General features: G+C 38.5%; 1 protein-coding gene across 24 annotated transcripts in view; it reads left to right on the top strand.

Annotated features, from left to right (window-relative positions):
* LOC129698928 (poly(rC)-binding protein 3-like) overlaps nt 1-19,110 on the top strand; it is a 215,186-nt gene that overhangs the window by 186,365 nt on the left and 9,711 nt on the right. For 14 of the 24 annotated variants that reach the window (XM_055638404.1, XM_055638399.1, XM_055638395.1 and 11 more), the window contains 4 exons: nt 930-971; nt 3,833-4,001; nt 6,930-6,982; nt 14,220-14,389. In XM_055638404.1, coding sequence (XP_055494379.1) covers nt 930-971; nt 3,833-4,001; nt 6,930-6,982; nt 14,220-14,389 — 434 coding nt within the window. Of the gene's footprint in view, nt 1-929; nt 972-3,832; nt 4,002-4,405; nt 4,485-6,929; nt 6,987-14,219; nt 14,390-19,110 lie in introns of those variants that run through there. The other 10 variants (XM_055638387.1, XM_055638389.1, XM_055638391.1 and 7 more) reach the window with 4 other exon arrangements.

Here is a 19,110-nt window from a genome sequence, read left to right as displayed (position 1 = left end):
AGCATTGAAAATTTGACTCATTATAACACGTTAGGGAATCAGGGTTCTGTGGTATTTTTTTGCTTATTACCTTGTAGCTCTTGGATTAATTACTAGGTGGTGGGGCTTTGGTTGGTTGTTGCAGTTCTCCTGATTTAAAATATTCCTTGAAGCTTATCTTAATATCTCTTCCTGGGGATTGTTATCAAACTTTTAAATACATTTGCGTATCCATTTGTTATTAGTTTGGACATTATCATATAAACTGAATTAGCATTAACACATAATGCTTATTATTGCAGCAAATAACAAAGAAAGCAGCAGAAAACACCATATCAACAGATTGCTACATCACACTAAAAATACATTTGGAGCAGCAACATAATCTCTATATTACGGGCAGTCTTTTTATGTCAACCCGTGCTTTTTATGTATTATTATTAACGTTTTATTGTACTACAAAGTCACATTTGTTGTTAAACTAATGTGATGCCTTTGGACTGAACAGATATTTGCAAGATGTAGCCCCAATAAGTGCAATAAACTTCTGTTAACATATTAAAACTTAACCAATAAATACTCATGGCAAATACTGATGTCCAATTAGCTAATTTTCAAATATTCCTCAAATGCTACATTGTGAATTAAAGCTAAAACATTGTATTCTAAATTAAACCTGGTGCTTGATAATTAAATATATTTGCAGATGTCATTTCATCTTCACTTTGTCTTTTAAAACCTCCAAATCCCATTTCGTAAAATTCCTATAGTTTTTTTTCATTGTTTCCTTTGTATTATTAGACAACATCTTTGCTGGGATAACATGCATTCTGGTGTACAAAAATTTGATGCAGGTCAGGTGCTTGCAGGGGTGTTAATTGTGGATGATTTTTTTGGGAAGAGATTTATTTTGAGCTTCAAAGTAGGATTGTTTTCTTTCATTTTTTCAGGCCTATACAATTCAGGGACAGTATGCCATTCCACACCCAGATGTGAGTTTTTCCCCCTTTCTTACCCTAATTATGAGCTATGGAAAATAAAATGCATGATTATGTATATTATTATTAATGAATATTAATAAGATATTCTATTATGATTTTACTTGTTTGGTTACCAATGTATTTGTGCTCTCTGGTAATTGTTTTTAACTGACCACTTTGTTAAATTTTAATGTTTACCACAAATATATTTGATGGAAAATAAGTGCCTCACTTTCACAGTCCTCATGGCTAGATCAGATTAATAATGAAGTCACACAATCTGATGCTTGATGTGTACTGTTCCATACACATAATGATAAAGTATTTTGAACAGTTTTGCAACCATTTTCCATTGGTTACACAAACTTGTAAACATTTAAAGCTGATTTTATTTGAAACTGTTCCTTCTTCACGTCCATTTCTTTCTGGTAAACAAATTCTATTACTCCCAATTAAAATTATTCATTGAGCTGGCACCTACATAATGTCATTGGTTTCAATCTTACCCCTCATTAAGTTTTAGCAATGGCTCTTAAATATTTTCCTCAGGGACTTTGATCTGATTTCCCTTTGTTTTAGATTTGCCCCGTCAGTGTAAGAAATTTACCTCTCAATTCCCTTCAATATTTTTTAATTACCTGACTCAAATCATCTTCCATTTGTATTCTGCAGGTTGTATGTCCAGCTATGTAATTGCTCCTCTATAATGGAACACTTGGGCTTGGTTAATTTCTGTTCAGCCTCTCCAAATCTAATTATTTCTATGATGTGCTGCTCAGAAGTAAACATGTGATGGCCAGGATTTTGTGAAGACTTACCAAATATTCCTCACCTAATATTCTAACCCTATCCTTATAATGAATGCACTGCTAACCTTCAGCCTTTGGATTTTGTTCTATAATTTGGAAAAATTTCCCAACAATGCAGACAGCCCCTTAAATTTATTATGATTCTGCTCATAACTTTACACTATTACCTAGATTTATCTCCATTTGGTCCAGAATGGATGACCTTGCATATATCACTGATCAGACCTGATTTTTTTTGCTTATTTTCAATTTGGCAAATGGAATTTTAGTTAACAGACTCATGTTAAATTTTGCAAGTCATGACAAGTTACTTCCTCAAAATTTTAACTTGGCTTTATTGATCGTGTAGCTGTTTAGAATCGTCTTCTGTGTGATCAGAAATGCCACTGAAAGGCATTCTCTCAAGTCACATCATAATTACTAACATTTTGCCAACTGCACTTGCACATTTTAAACATACATTACCAGCAGCAGAGTGCATTATTATATCTATATTTGAGCCCAGTGAGAATTGTTCTTCTACATCTTGGGTTGAAATGTTGCATCCTTATGCACTTGGCATTTGTGCCATGGGAACAGAATATTGGTTCTCTGTTGCCCCACCTGTGTGAAGAAATGTTGCAATATTTCAAAAAAAAATCTTAGAATTCAAAATATCTTTTGCTGATATTAAATAGAATACATAAATGCAAAACCTCAATGTTTTGTGGAGTTAATGTTTAATGTTCATATGATTTCTCCATTTTCTCAAAGATATCTCAGTCCACAACCTTAACATTACATAATAAATAGATCTGAAATAGGCTATTTGACCCCATGTCATTTGATAATATCTTGGTTGTTTTCCAAATATATCCATAACTTCCCTATATTATTCTCTTATCTCTTAATTTTCTTATTATCTAAAAATCAATAGTGAATATGCACAGTGACTAAACCCCCACAGTCTCATTATATAGAGAAGGCCAAAGATTCACTACACATGGCCGAAGACATTTCTTTTCATTGCTATTCCAATTGACTAGCCTGTTATCTTGAGACTCTGTCGCCCTCATTCTGGTCATCCAATTCAAGGGAAACATCATCTCTACATCCACCCTGTCAGGCTGTGTGTAACAAAATAAAAATATTTCAATGAGATCACCTCTCGTTCTTCTTATCTTTGGTATCAGAATAATGAAGCATCATTTAAAGGATGAAAATCAAACCGTACATGTCCTTCAAATGTTCACACCTGTGCTATTGCCATTTTTTGCATGTTTCCAGCAGAGACAGTAAGAATTTTTACCACTTTTACTAATTTGTGAGTAAAATGGAATATATACATCTGGGGAGTTTATATTTTTCTCAAAAAAGTAAATATCTGGTAAATTACAAGGTGCTGATATTGATAGGAAATTCAAATGATGCCATTCTTCAGATTTCCTTCGAAAATGAAAGCAAATTAGAATTATAGCCATTAATGTTTTTTCATCAAACCCCCTATATCTTCCTACCAGCCAAATATACTTGTGTCAAATGTCTTCAGCATTGAGGCACAGAAACGCACTTTAAACCACTCAGGCAATTGATATATTGCAAAATTCAGTAGGCACCTAAACCTATTATTCTTTAACAATTGCCTCAGCATATTACAGAAGCTGCAAGATCTGTTACTGGATGGTCAGTGTCAGTTGATATATCTCAATGTGGAATCCATTCCTTTCTCTTGTGGTTCTTGGTAGCAATGTGACTTGGCTACCAACCCTATTGTTTTTGTTGAGGAGTGGCTGTGGGGCACGCATCAACAAGCCTAGCCTTTTAATTAGATTCTGATTGCAATGTAAAATAAAGGTATCCTTAAGGTTAAAATTACTCCATGCATTATGGGTTTGATTTGCACTGCTGCCTAAAATACAATTTCTGCCACAATATATCAACAGTTGTTTGATGCCAACAGTGTCAGAGCTCTAATCTTCCACACAGACTTGCAATGGGTTTCTTCCATTTCTCAGTCAAACAGCAAGGCAGGGTCTCATGCTATGGGAGCATTTCAACTCTGACACTGGCCATCTTGCTCCACAGGATGCTTGCCTCTTGTCGGCTGACTATAAATCGGCGTTGGCATCAACATTGTGGAGAGGTCCGCAGCTTGCTCACCCATCCTCCCAGCTGAAGGAATCTGCATGGAGACCAGAGTCCTTGAGAGAAAAAATGGAATTAAAAAACTGTAATGAAGATTCAGGAAGCTGGGGTACGTTTGAGTCCCAAAAGAGGCTAAATCTCTTGTCCCTTGTCGCATAGGTATCAGTGGGTCTCAGATGGGCAACATCTATTTGCCACATCTATTTCCAGAGGGAGCTAAGCAACTCTTGCTGGCTCTCAGTGCTGAGACCAAATCTTTCCTTCCTCTTGATTGCTACAGGCTTACGACAGTTTTTCTGATCCTTTTTAATAATGGGAGACATTAAGGAAAGATGAGATCCCACGCACAGAAAATATAATTTTGAAGAAAAAGTATCCTTATTTTCCATCAAATTGAGTGTTTGCCATGTTACAGCATGGTTCATTGACTGACTTTATTTTTTTGTTTCTAAGAGTAGTGTTTGTGTTATTGTTAAGTAATCAGTTAGTTCTAATTTCCCCTCCTACCCTCAGCAGTTGACCAAGCTTCATCAGTTGGCTATGCAGCATACCCCCTTTACTCCCCTTGGGCAGACCACCCCTGGTTTCCCTGGTACGTACCCACAGTGCCCTATTCAGCTCCTTTTCTTGGCACCTCTGTTTTTCTCTTTTCTCTCTATTGTTTCTGTTTATAAATGTGGAATGGATATATGCTCATTGCTTCAGGATTTAATCTAAAGTTAATTAACATTTGTAAAGCAAAATTAATTTTTCGCATTCTTCTGTTTTTAACCTGCTTTTGACTGAATGGAGGCGAATGAGTAGTTTGGATGTGGATCAGTTTATCATGGTATTTGTGAAGTTATTAATCCAGCAGCAACTCTTCTTCACATCTATACAGTACATTTTAATTAAAATAATTGCTATGTATTAAGTTGCAGAAAATGTAAAGACTGGTGTTGCTTAAACAAGTAATTTTAAAGGAAGAAAGTGCTGCTTCTGCAGAGGGTTTAATTTTTGAATATACAAACAAAAATGAATGGCCATTGTAGATCTGTGTGTGACCTGATGGTAATTTATAATCCAAAGCAACGGTAGTTGTTTCCAATGATTTTCACAAAGGTCTTTTTAAATTCTGACTGATGCATATTTACGGTCTTAAAAATGGAAAAAATAGGTACTAGAATGACAAACTGAGTCAGACTCGCTGAGTGGGGCAATCCCAAAGTAGGAACTGTTTGATAGGTTTTGTCGCAACAAAAAGATATCATGGTTTATTTAAATGTACTTTGACAATTCCCCATAATTAGATTCTTCCGTACAATTTGAAAGGATCTTGCATTCAATAGCCAAGTAACAGCAAATGCAGTCAACATTCAAAAAGATTGCAATGACTTTTCCATTACGAGTTGTTATCAATCTAAAGAGATCCCTGATATATCAAAGCAACTGGCGTTGAGATTACATCACAGAAATCAAAGAAAGATGGTGATATCTGTCTTTTTTTTAAACATTTTTCGCATTTTATAGATGCTAATTAAAAAATGGAAAATGCATGTAGTCATGTGAAAGTGGTGATTTTTAAATGTTTTAAAATCCTTTAAAACAATTATTAAAACATTTAATTGTGATTAGTCTCCCAAATACACAGTAATAATGGCCAAGTATTTTGTTACTTAGTCTTCCAGCAATAATGCTGTAGATTCTCGAGATATTTTGTATGGAAATAAGTTGATAAATATGAATATTTGGCAATTCAATTTGTTTCTCTTGGTCACAGCAGAGAAGGTAGCAAAACAATGCAGGAGCATTGAATCAGTGACAGCAGCTGTGTGTTCAGCTTTGGGTCAGTGGTGTTAATTTTGATGCAGCTGCCTTCCTTGTGAGACAAGCATTTTGGTTGGTCATATATAATTCAAATATGTTTATATTGGTCCTGGGGAGATTCAATCTGGAAGTAATGTAAGCAATTCTGAGCTTCCATTTGGAAGGTAAATTATGCTTTCTAGACAGCGATGAAAACAGAAAATGCTGGAAACGCTCAACAGGTCAGACAGTATCTGTTACGAGAGAAACAGTTAATGTTTCAAATTGATTGTTTCAGCGGACGTCAGATTTCTGTTTGTAATATTTTACTTTCACGTAGCCAAAAGGGAAAAAATTGTAATGGAGACTGCAACAACAACATTCATTTTGGGATGGGCTTGTGTTGGGGATGGAAAAGTCCAACATTTTTGGCTCAATGCACTTTTAATTGATGGATTTGAATTTTTGTAACGAGACAAATCACATGTTGGTGTGTGTTTATTGGTAAAAATGTGTGGACTGGTTTCCAATGCACTGCATTTAACTTCATTGATTTGATGGTACTGAAGCACTTACTTTCTTCAATTCTTAGCAAGGACATTTCAGAAATATTTTGGAATAGAAGAGAGCTGCATCTATGAAAGAAGGAAAGATAACCAATCTTGCATTTGGAAGCCTTTATGTGCAGTCAAGAGAGGCATCAACTGTCAAGCTGCTTTGTTATACTGCCTTCTCCCACCCTATGATCTCACTCTGGAAGTGCAAGTGTCACTAAATGCCCATCTAAAATAAAAAGGCATTTATAAATTATACCAAACTTCAAATGGACAAAGTCATGGCCAGCTTAGACCATATGCATACTAAGATTTGAATTTGTGTTAAAATTATCATGCTTGTATTTTTTAGCAATAAGACACAAATAAATTAATTTACGCAAGATGTACAAAGTACAGGCAATGATTGAACTAAAAAAAACGTGTCTGCATGTACAGTTGAGATAACCATTTCATACTGAAAAACAGCTTTATGGATTTGTTTTTTTTATTTGAAAACACTTCTGTGAAAATCATGAAATACAAATTTTGTTTACAACTAGAGAGAAAACTGGTCAATGATCAATCTGACCATGTGTGTGTGATAAAGAACACATCTGGCTGTGTAGATTTAGTTCATATATTGGAGATGAGAAGATTGTATTGTTGATATTTCACATCTGTAGTGTATTCCTAACCACTTCCTTGTATTTTCATAGGTATGGATGCCAATTCCCCAGCCAGTACTCATGAACTCGCCATTCCCAATGATGTAAGTGACTTCCATTGGGAAAGGCACGAGTCCGAAACTCCTTGAGTGTCTTGCTGATATCAGCTGTAATGACTCTAGGAACTGCTGGTTTCACTCGGATCCTGTCCCAAAATGCATTCATTCCAAACCTGCTCAGTGACTGAAGACTTCCAAATACTGCTCTTCTGATATAACAGGATGGCCCATGAGGTTTTTGTCGGCGATTTATGCCCTCTGTCTGGCTAATCAAACCACCTAAAATTAAACTAAATGGGAAGAGGAAGTAGCCCCAAATATTCATAATTTAGTTGAAGGTTGCAACTTTTCCCTTGCTTAGATATATTTTTATATGTCATTTAACGCTTTTTTTAAAAGATGGTGAATTCCAAACCCATGCAACTCATTTATTTTGTCCTTGACACTGTTTTGCTTTCCACAAATTAACATAATCTGTGACCCCTAATTATTGACCTCAGTGCCACAGGAAGTAACCTTTCCTATTCATCCCCTCGAGGTCTTTGAATTGTGTGCACATCAATCTTTTCTCACATCCCTTCGAAAGAAAACATTCTAATCTTGTTATTCTCTTATTGCAACAATAATTCCCCAGCCCTGGCAAAATGCTTAAATGTCCCTCTTGTGCTTATTCCATTTTGCCTGCAGTGTAAGTAACACTCATACACAATACCCAAGCTCTAGCCTAACTCGCTTGCATGGATTTAGCATGACTTTTCTGGTTGTGCTTTTTGTATTGGCAATAATCCTGTTTGCTTCCTTCAGCGATCTCTGAACTTGTAGATCAAGATATCTCATTTTTTCTTACTTTTTTTTTTTTTTACTGTGTTTAGTTTTTTTTAAATAAATAAAGATGTTATATTTCTTGTCAGAATTACTGAGTTGCTAAATGGAACATCTCCAGTTTAATATTTAACAATTCTTTTGTCTGTTGACATGTACATACGGCACATTACTAGTATTCAATCACTGTTAAAGGAACTGTTTTTCACTACTTTAATAGTCTCTGTTTTCTTACCCTATATTTCTGTTACACCTTGGAAATCCTATCTCATTGCACTGCTATTCCCCCAGGAAGATGGTGTATAGGTATTGTCTTAACGAGTAACCATGTCAGTCCATATTGCACTCAAGATGGCCAAATTTCTTTCCACATTGAATAACGTCCTTTTGATTCCACTTGCTATCTTCAAATAAGTTGGAATGTGCAGCTGTTAGCTATGGCCACCTTTGTATGGAATATACAGAACATTCTTCTTTTCTAAACAATTTGATACCCTTTATTTCCATTATGTTGATGACTGCATTGCTGCTCTCAACTGAGCTTGAAAAGGTTATTAATTTTGTTTTCAATTTCCACCCGTACTTTCCTGTGGTCTGTCTCTGAATGCAGTCTTACTTCCTCGACGATTTTAATTCTGTTTGTGGAGAGAAGTTACAAATCAATATCCACTTTAATTCTTCTGATTTTCTGAACTACCTTACCGATACATCCTTCCAGCTTGCTTCCTATAAGAACTCTATGCCATCTGTGTACTTATCTGCCTTGAGACTGTCACTAGTAATATCAATGTTTCAGATATGTTTTTCTTTCTTCCCAGTCAAGAATTTTCTTCAATGGAGAATTCCCCTTTCATTGTTGTTGAGAGAGCCCTTGACTATGTTCATTCCTCCCAGGATTCCGGTAGGGCTCTCTTTGTCCCTCAACGTCCACTCAAGCAGCATTTCCTGTCAAGATACTAACACTCAACATTTCTATCAGCTTGACCAAATTGCCACCAGCAAATGCGTCTACAGTACCCATCCCCTTTCATTTTTATAGAGTGATACCTCCTTCCATGATGTCTTGGTCCATTTGTCAGTCCATGCCCTCCTTTCTCTCTCTGTACAAGTACAGAGGACCAGTAACTGCTGTTTAATCTCTGTTCTATCCTTTTTAAGGTTCAGTCAAAGGAGTTAAATGTACCACTTTTAATTTAGTATCCACAGTTTATAGTACGGAGGTCTCGAACTTTTTGTATCTTAATTGTGCATTTGATTCTTCCATATTCATTGGTGTGTTTTGATTTTGTTCATGCTACCTTTAACTATCACCCTTTGCTCCATGTTCCATTACAGCCCTTTTGCTTTGCTCAATCATCCTCTTGTTACTTATTTTTTTCTATCTACTGGACGGAGATGAAACTCCCCTCGCTTCCTTCTCCATTCCATTCCTTCTGCTTGCTAAATACTTGTTACTTCTCCACCTTTATACAGATCTGATATAGTTATCAGTCTGAAACATTTAAACTCTGTGCCTCTCTCCATAATTGCTTAATGATCTGCCAAACATTTTGAGCATTTTCTGTTTACACTTGTTCTGGCTAACCTTTCATAGCTAATTCTTCAGTCAAAGTCAAGGGAGTTTATTGTCATGTGCCCAGATAGGACAATGATATTCTTGCTTGCTGCAGCACAACAGGGTATTGTAAGCATAAATACAGAACAGTTCAGTGTGTCTATATAGTATAGACCATATATATACACATAAATAAACAGATAAAGTGCAATAGGCTGTTATAGTTCAGGGTTTGTTTGATGGCGAGTTTAATAGCTTGATGGCTGTGGGGAAGAAGCTGTTCCTGAACCTGGATGTACCAGATTTCAGGCTCCTGTACCTTCTACCTGATGGCAGCGGAGAGATGAGTGTATGGCCAGGATGGTGTAGGTCCTTGATGATGTTGGCAGCCTTTTTGAGGCAGCGACTGCAATAGATCCCTTTGATGGTGGGGAGGTCAGAGTCGATGATCACAGTGGTCACAACTTTCTGCATCCTTTTCCGCTCCTGGACGCTCAAGTTGCCGAGCCAAGCCACGATGCAACCAGTGAGCATTATCTTGAGGGACCTATACTGCATTTATTTGCTTTGAATTATTACTTGTGAACTTCGACAAGATTCAGTAGTGTTTACTGCAATGATAAACATCTAATCTATGCAGTATATTTTTACATACCTGTTCATAAAAGTCCATATTATGTATAATTTACAGCAGGGTCATTTAGCTTTCTCATCATTGCTGATGTTCATGAACGACTGTTACCCTCTACTTGATTTAATTTCACACCATGTACTACCTAGTTTCATGCATCTTTGGTTCTGCTCTTTGGTGTTCCATAGCCACTCCACCACTTGAGTAAGGATGTTGCTGAAGTATATTTAATATGAAAAACATTATTAATTGTACTTCCATTATCCCTACAGTATATTATGTGCAATGAAATTGGCTTGATTTTAAATTTTGGGTTACAATTATTGTTTTTTTTTAATTATCATATGATTTCTGCGCCCCAACTTTCTTGCATTTGTAAAATTCTGTTTAACGGACAGCTTTTGATTTTCAAATTGTTAAGGCTGCTACGCACAGTTCATAGAGCAATGCAGAATATTGCTCAGTATCCTGTACCTGCCTTCTCTCCATACCCCCTGATCCCTTTAGCCACAAGGGCCACATCTAACTCCCTCTTAAATATAGCCAATGAACTGGCCTCAACTACCTTCTGTGGCAGAGAATTCCACAGATTCACCACTCTCTGTGTGAAAAATGTTTTTCTCATCTCGGTCCTAAAAGACTTCCCCCTTATTCTTAAACTGTGACCCCGTGTTCTGGACTTCCCCAACATCGGGAACAATCTTCCTGCATCTAGCCTGTCCAACCCCTTAAGAATTTTGTAAGTTTCTATAAGATCCCCCTTCAATCTTCTAAATTCTAGCGAGTACTAGCCGAGTGTATCCAGTCTTTCTTCATATGAAAGTCCTGCCATCCCAGGAATCAGTCTGGTGAACCTTCTCTGTACTCCCACAATACTCCAGGTGTGGTCTCACCAAGGCCCTGTACAACTCCAGCAGAACCTCCCTGCTCCTATAATCAAATCCTTTCACTATGAATGCTAACATACCATTCGCTTTCTTCACTGCCTGCTGCACCTGCATGCCTACTTTCAATGACTGGTGTACCATGACACCCAGGCCTCGTTGAATCTCCCCTTTTTCTATTCGGCCACCATTCAGATAATAGTCTACTTTCCTGTTCTTGCCACCAAAGTGAATAACCTCACATTTATCCACATTATACTGTATCTGCCATGCATTTGCCCACTCACCCAGCCTATCCAAGTCACCTTGCAGCCTCCAAGCATCCTCCTCACAGCTAACACTGCCCCCCAGCTTCATGTCATCCGCAAACTTGGAGATGTTGCATTCAATTCCCTCATCCAAACCATTAATATATATTGCAAATGGCTGGGGTCCCAGCACTGATCGGCCTTGCTGGCCTACCCCACTAGTCATCTATCCTGCCATTGTGAAAAGGACCCGTTTACTCCTACTCTTTGCTTCCTGTCTGTCAGCCAGTTCTCTATCCACATCAATACTGAACCCCCAATACCGTGTGCTTTAAGTTTGCATACTAATCTCTTATGTGTGACCTTGTCGAAAGCCTTCTGAAAGTCCAGATATAACCCATCCACTGGTTCTCCCTTATCCACTCTACTGGTTACATCCTCGAAAAATTCTACAAGATTCGTCAGTCCAAATGTGCTTTTATCCCATCTTTAATAACCGACTCTACTATTTTCCCCACTACCGTTATACTACCATTTTGGTTATGGCAGAAGGATTGTTCCCACATCGGACACCACTGTCTCTCAGAACACATACTGCTAGTTACACTGTGGAGGTAATTAAAATTGACAAACAATTGCATCGTGCAACACGTGCCGGACATAAAGTGCCGGAGTAATTCGGCAGCTAGTCTGGAGTGGATGGATGGATGATGTTTCGGGTCAAGATCTACTGCTGGATTGCACAACGCACCTGACTGCTCTGGGGCCGAGACCCACAGTGTCGCCAGAAGATGCAGCGCCAATGTTCACTGCCTCCCTGTTCCCTCTGAGGCCAGCATCACCGAAGCTGCTGCCAACCGCTACCACCCCAGCCGCTTCCAGTTCTACCGATCTTCACTGCCAGGCTGGGCTGCCAACACCAGCTTCAACCCCCGCTGCCTCCCCAGCTGCTTCCAGGCCAGACCTACTGCCACCACCGCCGGCCCACACTGCCTCCTCAGCCACTTCCAGACCGCACCTGCCACCGCCGACTGGCAGCAAGCCAAGGCTGCCAACTCGCATGGATTCTAGGCCCAGTTGCAAACTAAGAATCTGAAGAAGGGTCTCAACCCGAAACAGTGCCCTCCATAATTTTTGGGCCAAAGACCCATCGTTTATTTATTTGCCTCTGTACTCCACAATTTGAGATTTGTAATAGAAAAAATCACATGTGTTTAAAGTGCACATTGTCAGATTTTATTAAAGGGTATTTTTATACATTTGGGTTTCACCATGTAAAAATTACAGCATTGTTTATACATAGTCCCCATTTCAGGGCACCATAATGTTTGGGTCACAGCAATGTCATGTAAATGAAAGTAATCATGTTTAGTATTTTATTGCATATCCCTTGTCTGTGATTCATGGACATCACCAGTTGCTGGGTGTCTTCTCCGGTGATGCGCTGCCAGGTCTGTATTGCAGCCATCTTTAGCTTATGCTTGTTTTAGGGGCTAGACCCACGTCAGTTTTCTCTTCAGCATATAAAAGGCATGCTCAATTGTGTTCAGATCGGGTGATTGACTTGGCCACTCAAGAATTGACCATTTTTTAGCTTTGAAAAACTCCTTTGTTGCTTTAGCAGTAAGTTTGAGATCATTGTCTTGCTGTAGAACAAAACGCCAATGAGTTTTGAGGCATTTGTTTGAACTTGAGCAGATAGGATGTGTCTATACACTTCATAAAAGGAGCATAAGCTAATGATGGATGCAATACAGGCCAGGCAGAGTGTTAGGCGCTTCCCCCTCCTGGTGAATGCTATGTACTTACCTTTCTCTGTTTCTCTCCCAAGTACAGGCCTCGTGGCTGTGAGTCTGGAATCAAGGGGTTAAAAGCTCCTGTACCCGATTGGCCAAGCTGCGTCAGGTGACGGGTGACTCATCTGAAGCTTAAATACCAGAGCTTCCCAGGATTCTCTCTATTCTTCATCGACCCTGACTGATGAGCAGACTGCTGGTGTGAGCCGAGGGAGGACTGGCCACATGGCATAGAACTTTGTGTACTTTCACCATTCCTTGGTAACAAATATTGAATTGGGACGGATAAGGGCTGACCTTAGTGTTTTTGTGTATTTTGTTTCAGGGTTATATCTCTTTAGGCAGGTTTTAGAGTCTCTGATTCGACGGTCCATTACGTGGCTGGCTGGAGCATTGTTTAATTGTTTGTTAGTCAATCCCTATCCCTGACTGGGTTGTTTAAATCAGGTTTGGGTTTTGTGTTCCATTGAATAATTAAAACTATTTTTGAACTTGAACCTGGTTTTTGACATGTTACGCGGCTCTGAAGTACCTGCATCCGGGAGTCGTAGCACAGCATCACCAGAGAAGACACCAGCAACTGGTGATGTCCATGAATCGCAGACTTCAAGCAGTCATTGCATGCAAAGGTTATGCAACAAAATACTAAACATGACTACTTTCATTTCTATGACATTTGCCGTGTCCCAAACATTATGGTGCCCTGAAATGGGGGGACTATGTATAAACACTGCTGTAATTTCTACATAGTGAAACCAAAATGTATAAAAATGGCCTTTATTAAAATATGACAATGTGCACTTTAACCACATGTGATTTTTTTTAATATTACAAACCTCAAATTGTGTAGTACAAAGGCAAATACATAAATTATGTGTATTTGTCCCAAACATTATGTTGGGCACTGTATCTATGTTCTCTAGAGATGCTGCCTGACCTGCTGAGTTACTGCAGCACTTTGTGTCCTTTTGGGTATTAATTAGCATCTGCAATTTTTTGTTTCTCAATTACTCTGCAACCCCTTACTCGGTTATCGTGGACTAATGGCAAAAATGGACACCACTTTCCCCCCCCCCCCCCCCCCCCCCCCAATCCCAATTCTGGAATAACTATCATTTGCATTAACATCAGCCTAGTTGAAGCGCTGAATGGAAAATATGGACATGTATTCAAGTAAACACACAACAGAAACATGAGATACATTATCAAGTAGAGGTATGGCTATTGGATCTGTTGGCATGTATTTACTTCTGTGTGTTCACATTCTGGAAGTTTCAACAGCCTGAGTTCATTGCATGATACAAATTGGTTATTTAAATTAATTTTTTCCCGAATTTTGTTTCCAGCTGATAGGATGTATAATCGGCAGACAAGGCAGCAAAATCAATGAGATCAGACAGATGTCTGGGGCGCAGATTAAAATAGCTAATGCAGCAGAAGGCTCAACGGAACGTCAGATAACAATTACCGGATCCCCTGCCAACATAAGCCTTGCACAGTACCTCATTAATGCAAGGTAAGAGAATTTAGCCAAGTAGGCATGTGGGGGATGAGCAGGCAATCATTCTAGTTTGTTATTCAGTCATACTAATACCATGAAAATAGTTAGAAAATCATAAAGGAACATATTACTTGGTTAGTGACCAAATTGCGTTAATTTAAGTTTTGCATTAGCTATGCACACAAAATATTTAGTGTGATTCTCAATGGGCCAACTTTTTCTTGTCCGCATTACTTAGCAATGTTATAAAATTTTGAGATTTTAAAAATCAAGTCTGCAATTTAGCCCATCAGATAAAGCATAACAACAAGTTTAATTTGACACCAAATTCACTTTCATATCTCAAGTGTTAAAAAAGTTATGGCCATTTTCATACTCGGAAATTAGCATCTTGTTCCCTATTGATTTTCAATGGACATTACAAAAAAGCTGTGATCTTGGATAGTCAGAAGCCCGTAACTTTCTTACGAATTAAGAGAACTGAATGAAATTTTCACTTATCATAGATTGAAGCATTCTGAAAAAATATAAAACAATCTTACTTGGATGACATGAAATTAAAGCATATAATTAGCTAATTACCTAATTGTAGCTAATTACAAAATTGACCGATGTGACAGAAATGGTAATAAACAACCAGACTGCCTTGAAAATTCAAAAATGTGATATTCTCAAGATCAGAACTTTAATATTATTGTATAATATGCTGTAAGTCAGTTATGGATAGGTAAATAAATTACAATTTCTAGCAAAAGACCAAGTCTTTATGGAGAAGATCAGCTGCTAGCTGGTACATTGGCATATCATAATCAGTAGCATCATCATACTCCTCAGACTGCAACCAATAAGCAACTCTGTACACGTTGTTTTTCCTCAATTTTTCAATTTTGGCATTGTAAACTACAAGTTTTTGATCTTCAAACCACGCATGGCATGCCTTTCTGCCAACTACTTTCCCACTAATAATGTCGTGTAGATCATCACATTTGGAATAGTCCAAATTCGGATAATCTCTGCGAATGTTGTCTAAATCAGTCTCTTTCAATTCTTTCCCTAGTTTTTTCCTCGCTTTCGTGTCTCGAGCATGCTCCTTGCCTTTCTGTCGCTTGATGATTCCTGCTCTCAATTCCTTCTGTTTTTTCTTCCGTCTGTTCCTCTGCACTCTCCCCCATGTCACTGCCTTAAAGAGCACCTCCTCCCTACGATGCTCCTCGAGATTATCAAGGAAGTTGACTGTTCTATTCTTGCAGGCCCGCATCCTACATGACAAATAACACAAGGTGGCATTGGGAGATTTCTGTTTCGATGAACTAAACATCCCCATTATCTCCTCCGCATCGATGTTGTGTGATCTTGCTGATGCAGTCTCCTCCTTCAGTTTCTCAGTAACATCAAGTTCAAAGTATTTACTATACTGCCTCTCCAACACAGTGATGACAGCTTGAAGACAGCTCCTCATCTTTGAACTGAACTGTGGATGTACTGGTAGCTCCCGAAGTTTTGTCAATGTGGCGTCAAGATGTACCTCCTCACCGAAGAAATCTTCCCTTGCCAATATCAATTCCTCTGGATCATCTGTGGCTTCCTTTAGAGCAGCAATCACCCCTTTAACCACTTTGATGCCATCAACATGGTTGATCTGATTCTGGCTTGAAGTGTAGAAGCGCTTCATCCAAGGCCCAGTCAGATATTTGCCAAGTAAGCCCAATATCTGAAGTTCTACTTTTGCTTCAGCCTGGGTGAAGTCATGGAGGATGGCGCTTTTCAACCCCCCACAGGATATTCCGCTATTCAGCAGGGCAACAAAGTCATCATAATGTTCTATTAGCTTGCCACTAATGTGAAACAGTATGTGCAATCTGTTGCCACGATATCGTGGGAGGACACCTCGGGGGATGTTCCTGTCATCTAAAAATGCGACAAATCCTTTTGGGTCCCCTTTTCCGTTTTTATAACGAAGCTTGCTCATCTGCAGAATGGCATTTACTGCTAGACAGTCTTTCCCAAACAAGAATTGTCCTCCAGATTGTTTCTGCATTTTTAGGGCTGAGCGAACTGATGTAGCAATGGAGTCAAGAGGATGCAAGTGGCAGTAGAGCTCGTTCAAATATTTACCCCACTCACTACTCACAATTCTAATAGCAGCATGATTTGCTGCACACCGGTCACTCATTGTGTTTGAAATGTTGGCGATCATATTTTGTCTGGTTTCTTGATAATTTGCTTGCTGATTGAAATAAGTGTAGGTTTTACATAAATTGTCAATTGTTTCACAAATATGTTGTGCATAGTCCTCAGCAGTCCCACCAGCTAATTCCTCGACTGCTGCAGAGAGACATTTGTTTGTGGTAGTGAAATGAATGCTGTTAATGTGGATCTCTTCCTGGGTGGTTGCGTCAAAACCCACAGTCAAACCCTTTGTTGCAAGGAGCATCTCTGCTGTTTGCAACTCAGCAATAGCCCCCAATTCTCGGGCCATAACTTCAACTGCACTGCGTTGTGGAACATGATCCAGATGAAGTCCACTCCGCTTGTAGAACTGGCTTATCAGGATTGGAATGTTTGCTGTGGGAGTTTTGTTTACAATACAGTCAAACACATGCATCCTTATTGTTGAGGAGTAAGTTTTCTGGCCCACCTTTGCCTTGACAATACTGGCAGCCTGCAGAGTTTTTTGATTGTTTCTTTGAGGACAAGAATGTCAAATTCGAGGCGTCTCACATCCTCTTTCCTGTCCTTTAAATATTCTTGACATTTTCTGAACTGTTGAATTGAAACAACTTTTCTCTTTTTCATACTGCCACGAAACATCAGCAATTGTCTGTGTGCTTTTTTAAGTTTCAAAAACTCTGCCTTGGTGTTAGAGAGCTCTCGTGCCAAAGTGTTATCATGTAATTTGGTTTTGAGTTCCTGAATCTTTCTGTCCTTTAAATCTATTTGCTTTTCCTTTCTCTTTAAGGCTTGATTAACTATACGTTTGGGAGTTTTCAACCGTGCCCTAAGTTCACTGATCTTTGTGTGATACTTTGTTGAAAGAGCAGCCCTGGATTCGGACACAAACTGTAGTCTTTTCTTCAATTTCTGTTTCCTTGGTGAAAGACTTAGAAATTCTCTGCTACATCTTGTAGAAACACCAGATGTCGATGGCATTGGTTCAGGTGAGGCAGTAGCTGTTGTTGGCGTTGCTGGATTCAGTGGAGAATGCAGACTATGACTGTCATCGCCCATGTCCTCGGTCTCTTGAAATATGGGCACTTGGCTTTCAGCTGATGTCAAGAATTCAGGATCTTGAGCACCAGGCAGTGGAATGTCATCTAAAGAAATGTGTCGACTGCCTTTTTGAAGTTTAAAAGTTTCATCACAAATTTCCATAAATGCTCCAAATTCCTTGGGATTGGTGAGTTTTTTAAACTTAAGCAAAGTCCGTTTAACGAGAGCATGCACTCTTAACTTAACAGCAGCACATGAATAGCCTTCTGCATCCGACAAAGAGAAATGTGAATTCAGCACTTTCTCTGTTTCAGGCAGACTTTTTCCAAATGAGGTAAACAAGTACAAGATGTGTCCATTTTTAAGATCCCTCATAGACTTGGGCATGACAGAGAAATTCACTTCAAGTTGAACTCTAGCTATGCCTGGCTGGGCTTTTGGATTGAGAATTTTACATTTCTTCTTTGGAGACATCTGTTTACAATGCAAATAAAACAAAAACACTGAACAGCATTAACAGAAACAAGTTATTATTTGCAGTTTTAGAAAAAAAGGTAGAGATTATAAAGTTAAACGCTAAAACAAATAGTAAATACTAAAAACGAAAATCATGTTTAATCAAAATTCAATTACTAGATATAAACATCTATCCATTTCTTAAGGAAAGATTAACATTTTTAAATAGCCTAAGTGTCCAAAGATTATTCACAAATAATTCACAATATAACATGATTTTAATATCTAATTTACATTAATTTATAGGCCAAATGGAAGGAATTTAGTGTTCAATTGCTGTAAATAAATGCCCATTTAAATCGGTTTTCTAGTGGGTTTCTGTGAACGCGCTGGTTTAGAACGTTCAAATCGCGCTGGATTTGTGCCCTCAAATGCCGAGAAAAATACTGCGGGATATAAAAAGCCCAAAATGAGCTACTCGCTATAGAAAATTTTAATTATAGGGTTATATACATGCCCCATTTAATGTAAAAATAAGGTACATACCTTTAATTGTTTGCTTTATAAAACCCTGGGGCTGCGAGAGGTTGCGAACTGAACGAGAGCTTTTAAAATTATTATATCTACTATTCGAGGCCTATAAAACTAATAATAGCTTTTGGGACCGGGTCTTGCAGTGATTCTCCGTTAATGATTTACTAGGCTGAACATCTGCGATTGGAACAGCCTAGTAAAAATCGGGTTTTAAACCCGCCCCCTCCAAACAGCTCCAAAATCACACACAAGGGGTGGGGCAGATGCTCAGCCACGATTCAGGTAGGTTTTGTAACATACCTACATTACTTCTCTAATTTCCTTGTGTCCCTGACATGCCCCAGTTAAATTGGTTGTATCTTTTCTGGCTTTCTTGGAGGATAAGGGGCGTGTCGGTGTTGGGTAATAAAACACTACAGATAGAAAGAGTCACAATGAGTTATTGAACTCACGAGGTTCCGGAATCGCTTAATTGCTCCTTTTCACATTTGCATGCAGCACACCATGGATATGGAATAGAAATTGATTTCATTCAC

This window comes from Leucoraja erinacea, chromosome 7 (assembly GCF_028641065.1).
Source record: "Leucoraja erinacea ecotype New England chromosome 7, Leri_hhj_1, whole genome shotgun sequence".
In the NCBI taxonomy this organism is placed as follows: Eukaryota; Metazoa; Chordata; class Chondrichthyes; order Rajiformes; family Rajidae; genus Leucoraja; species Leucoraja erinaceus.
The sequence above is the reverse complement of the archived record's forward strand: the minus strand, read 5'-3'. Positions and strand labels throughout refer to the sequence as shown.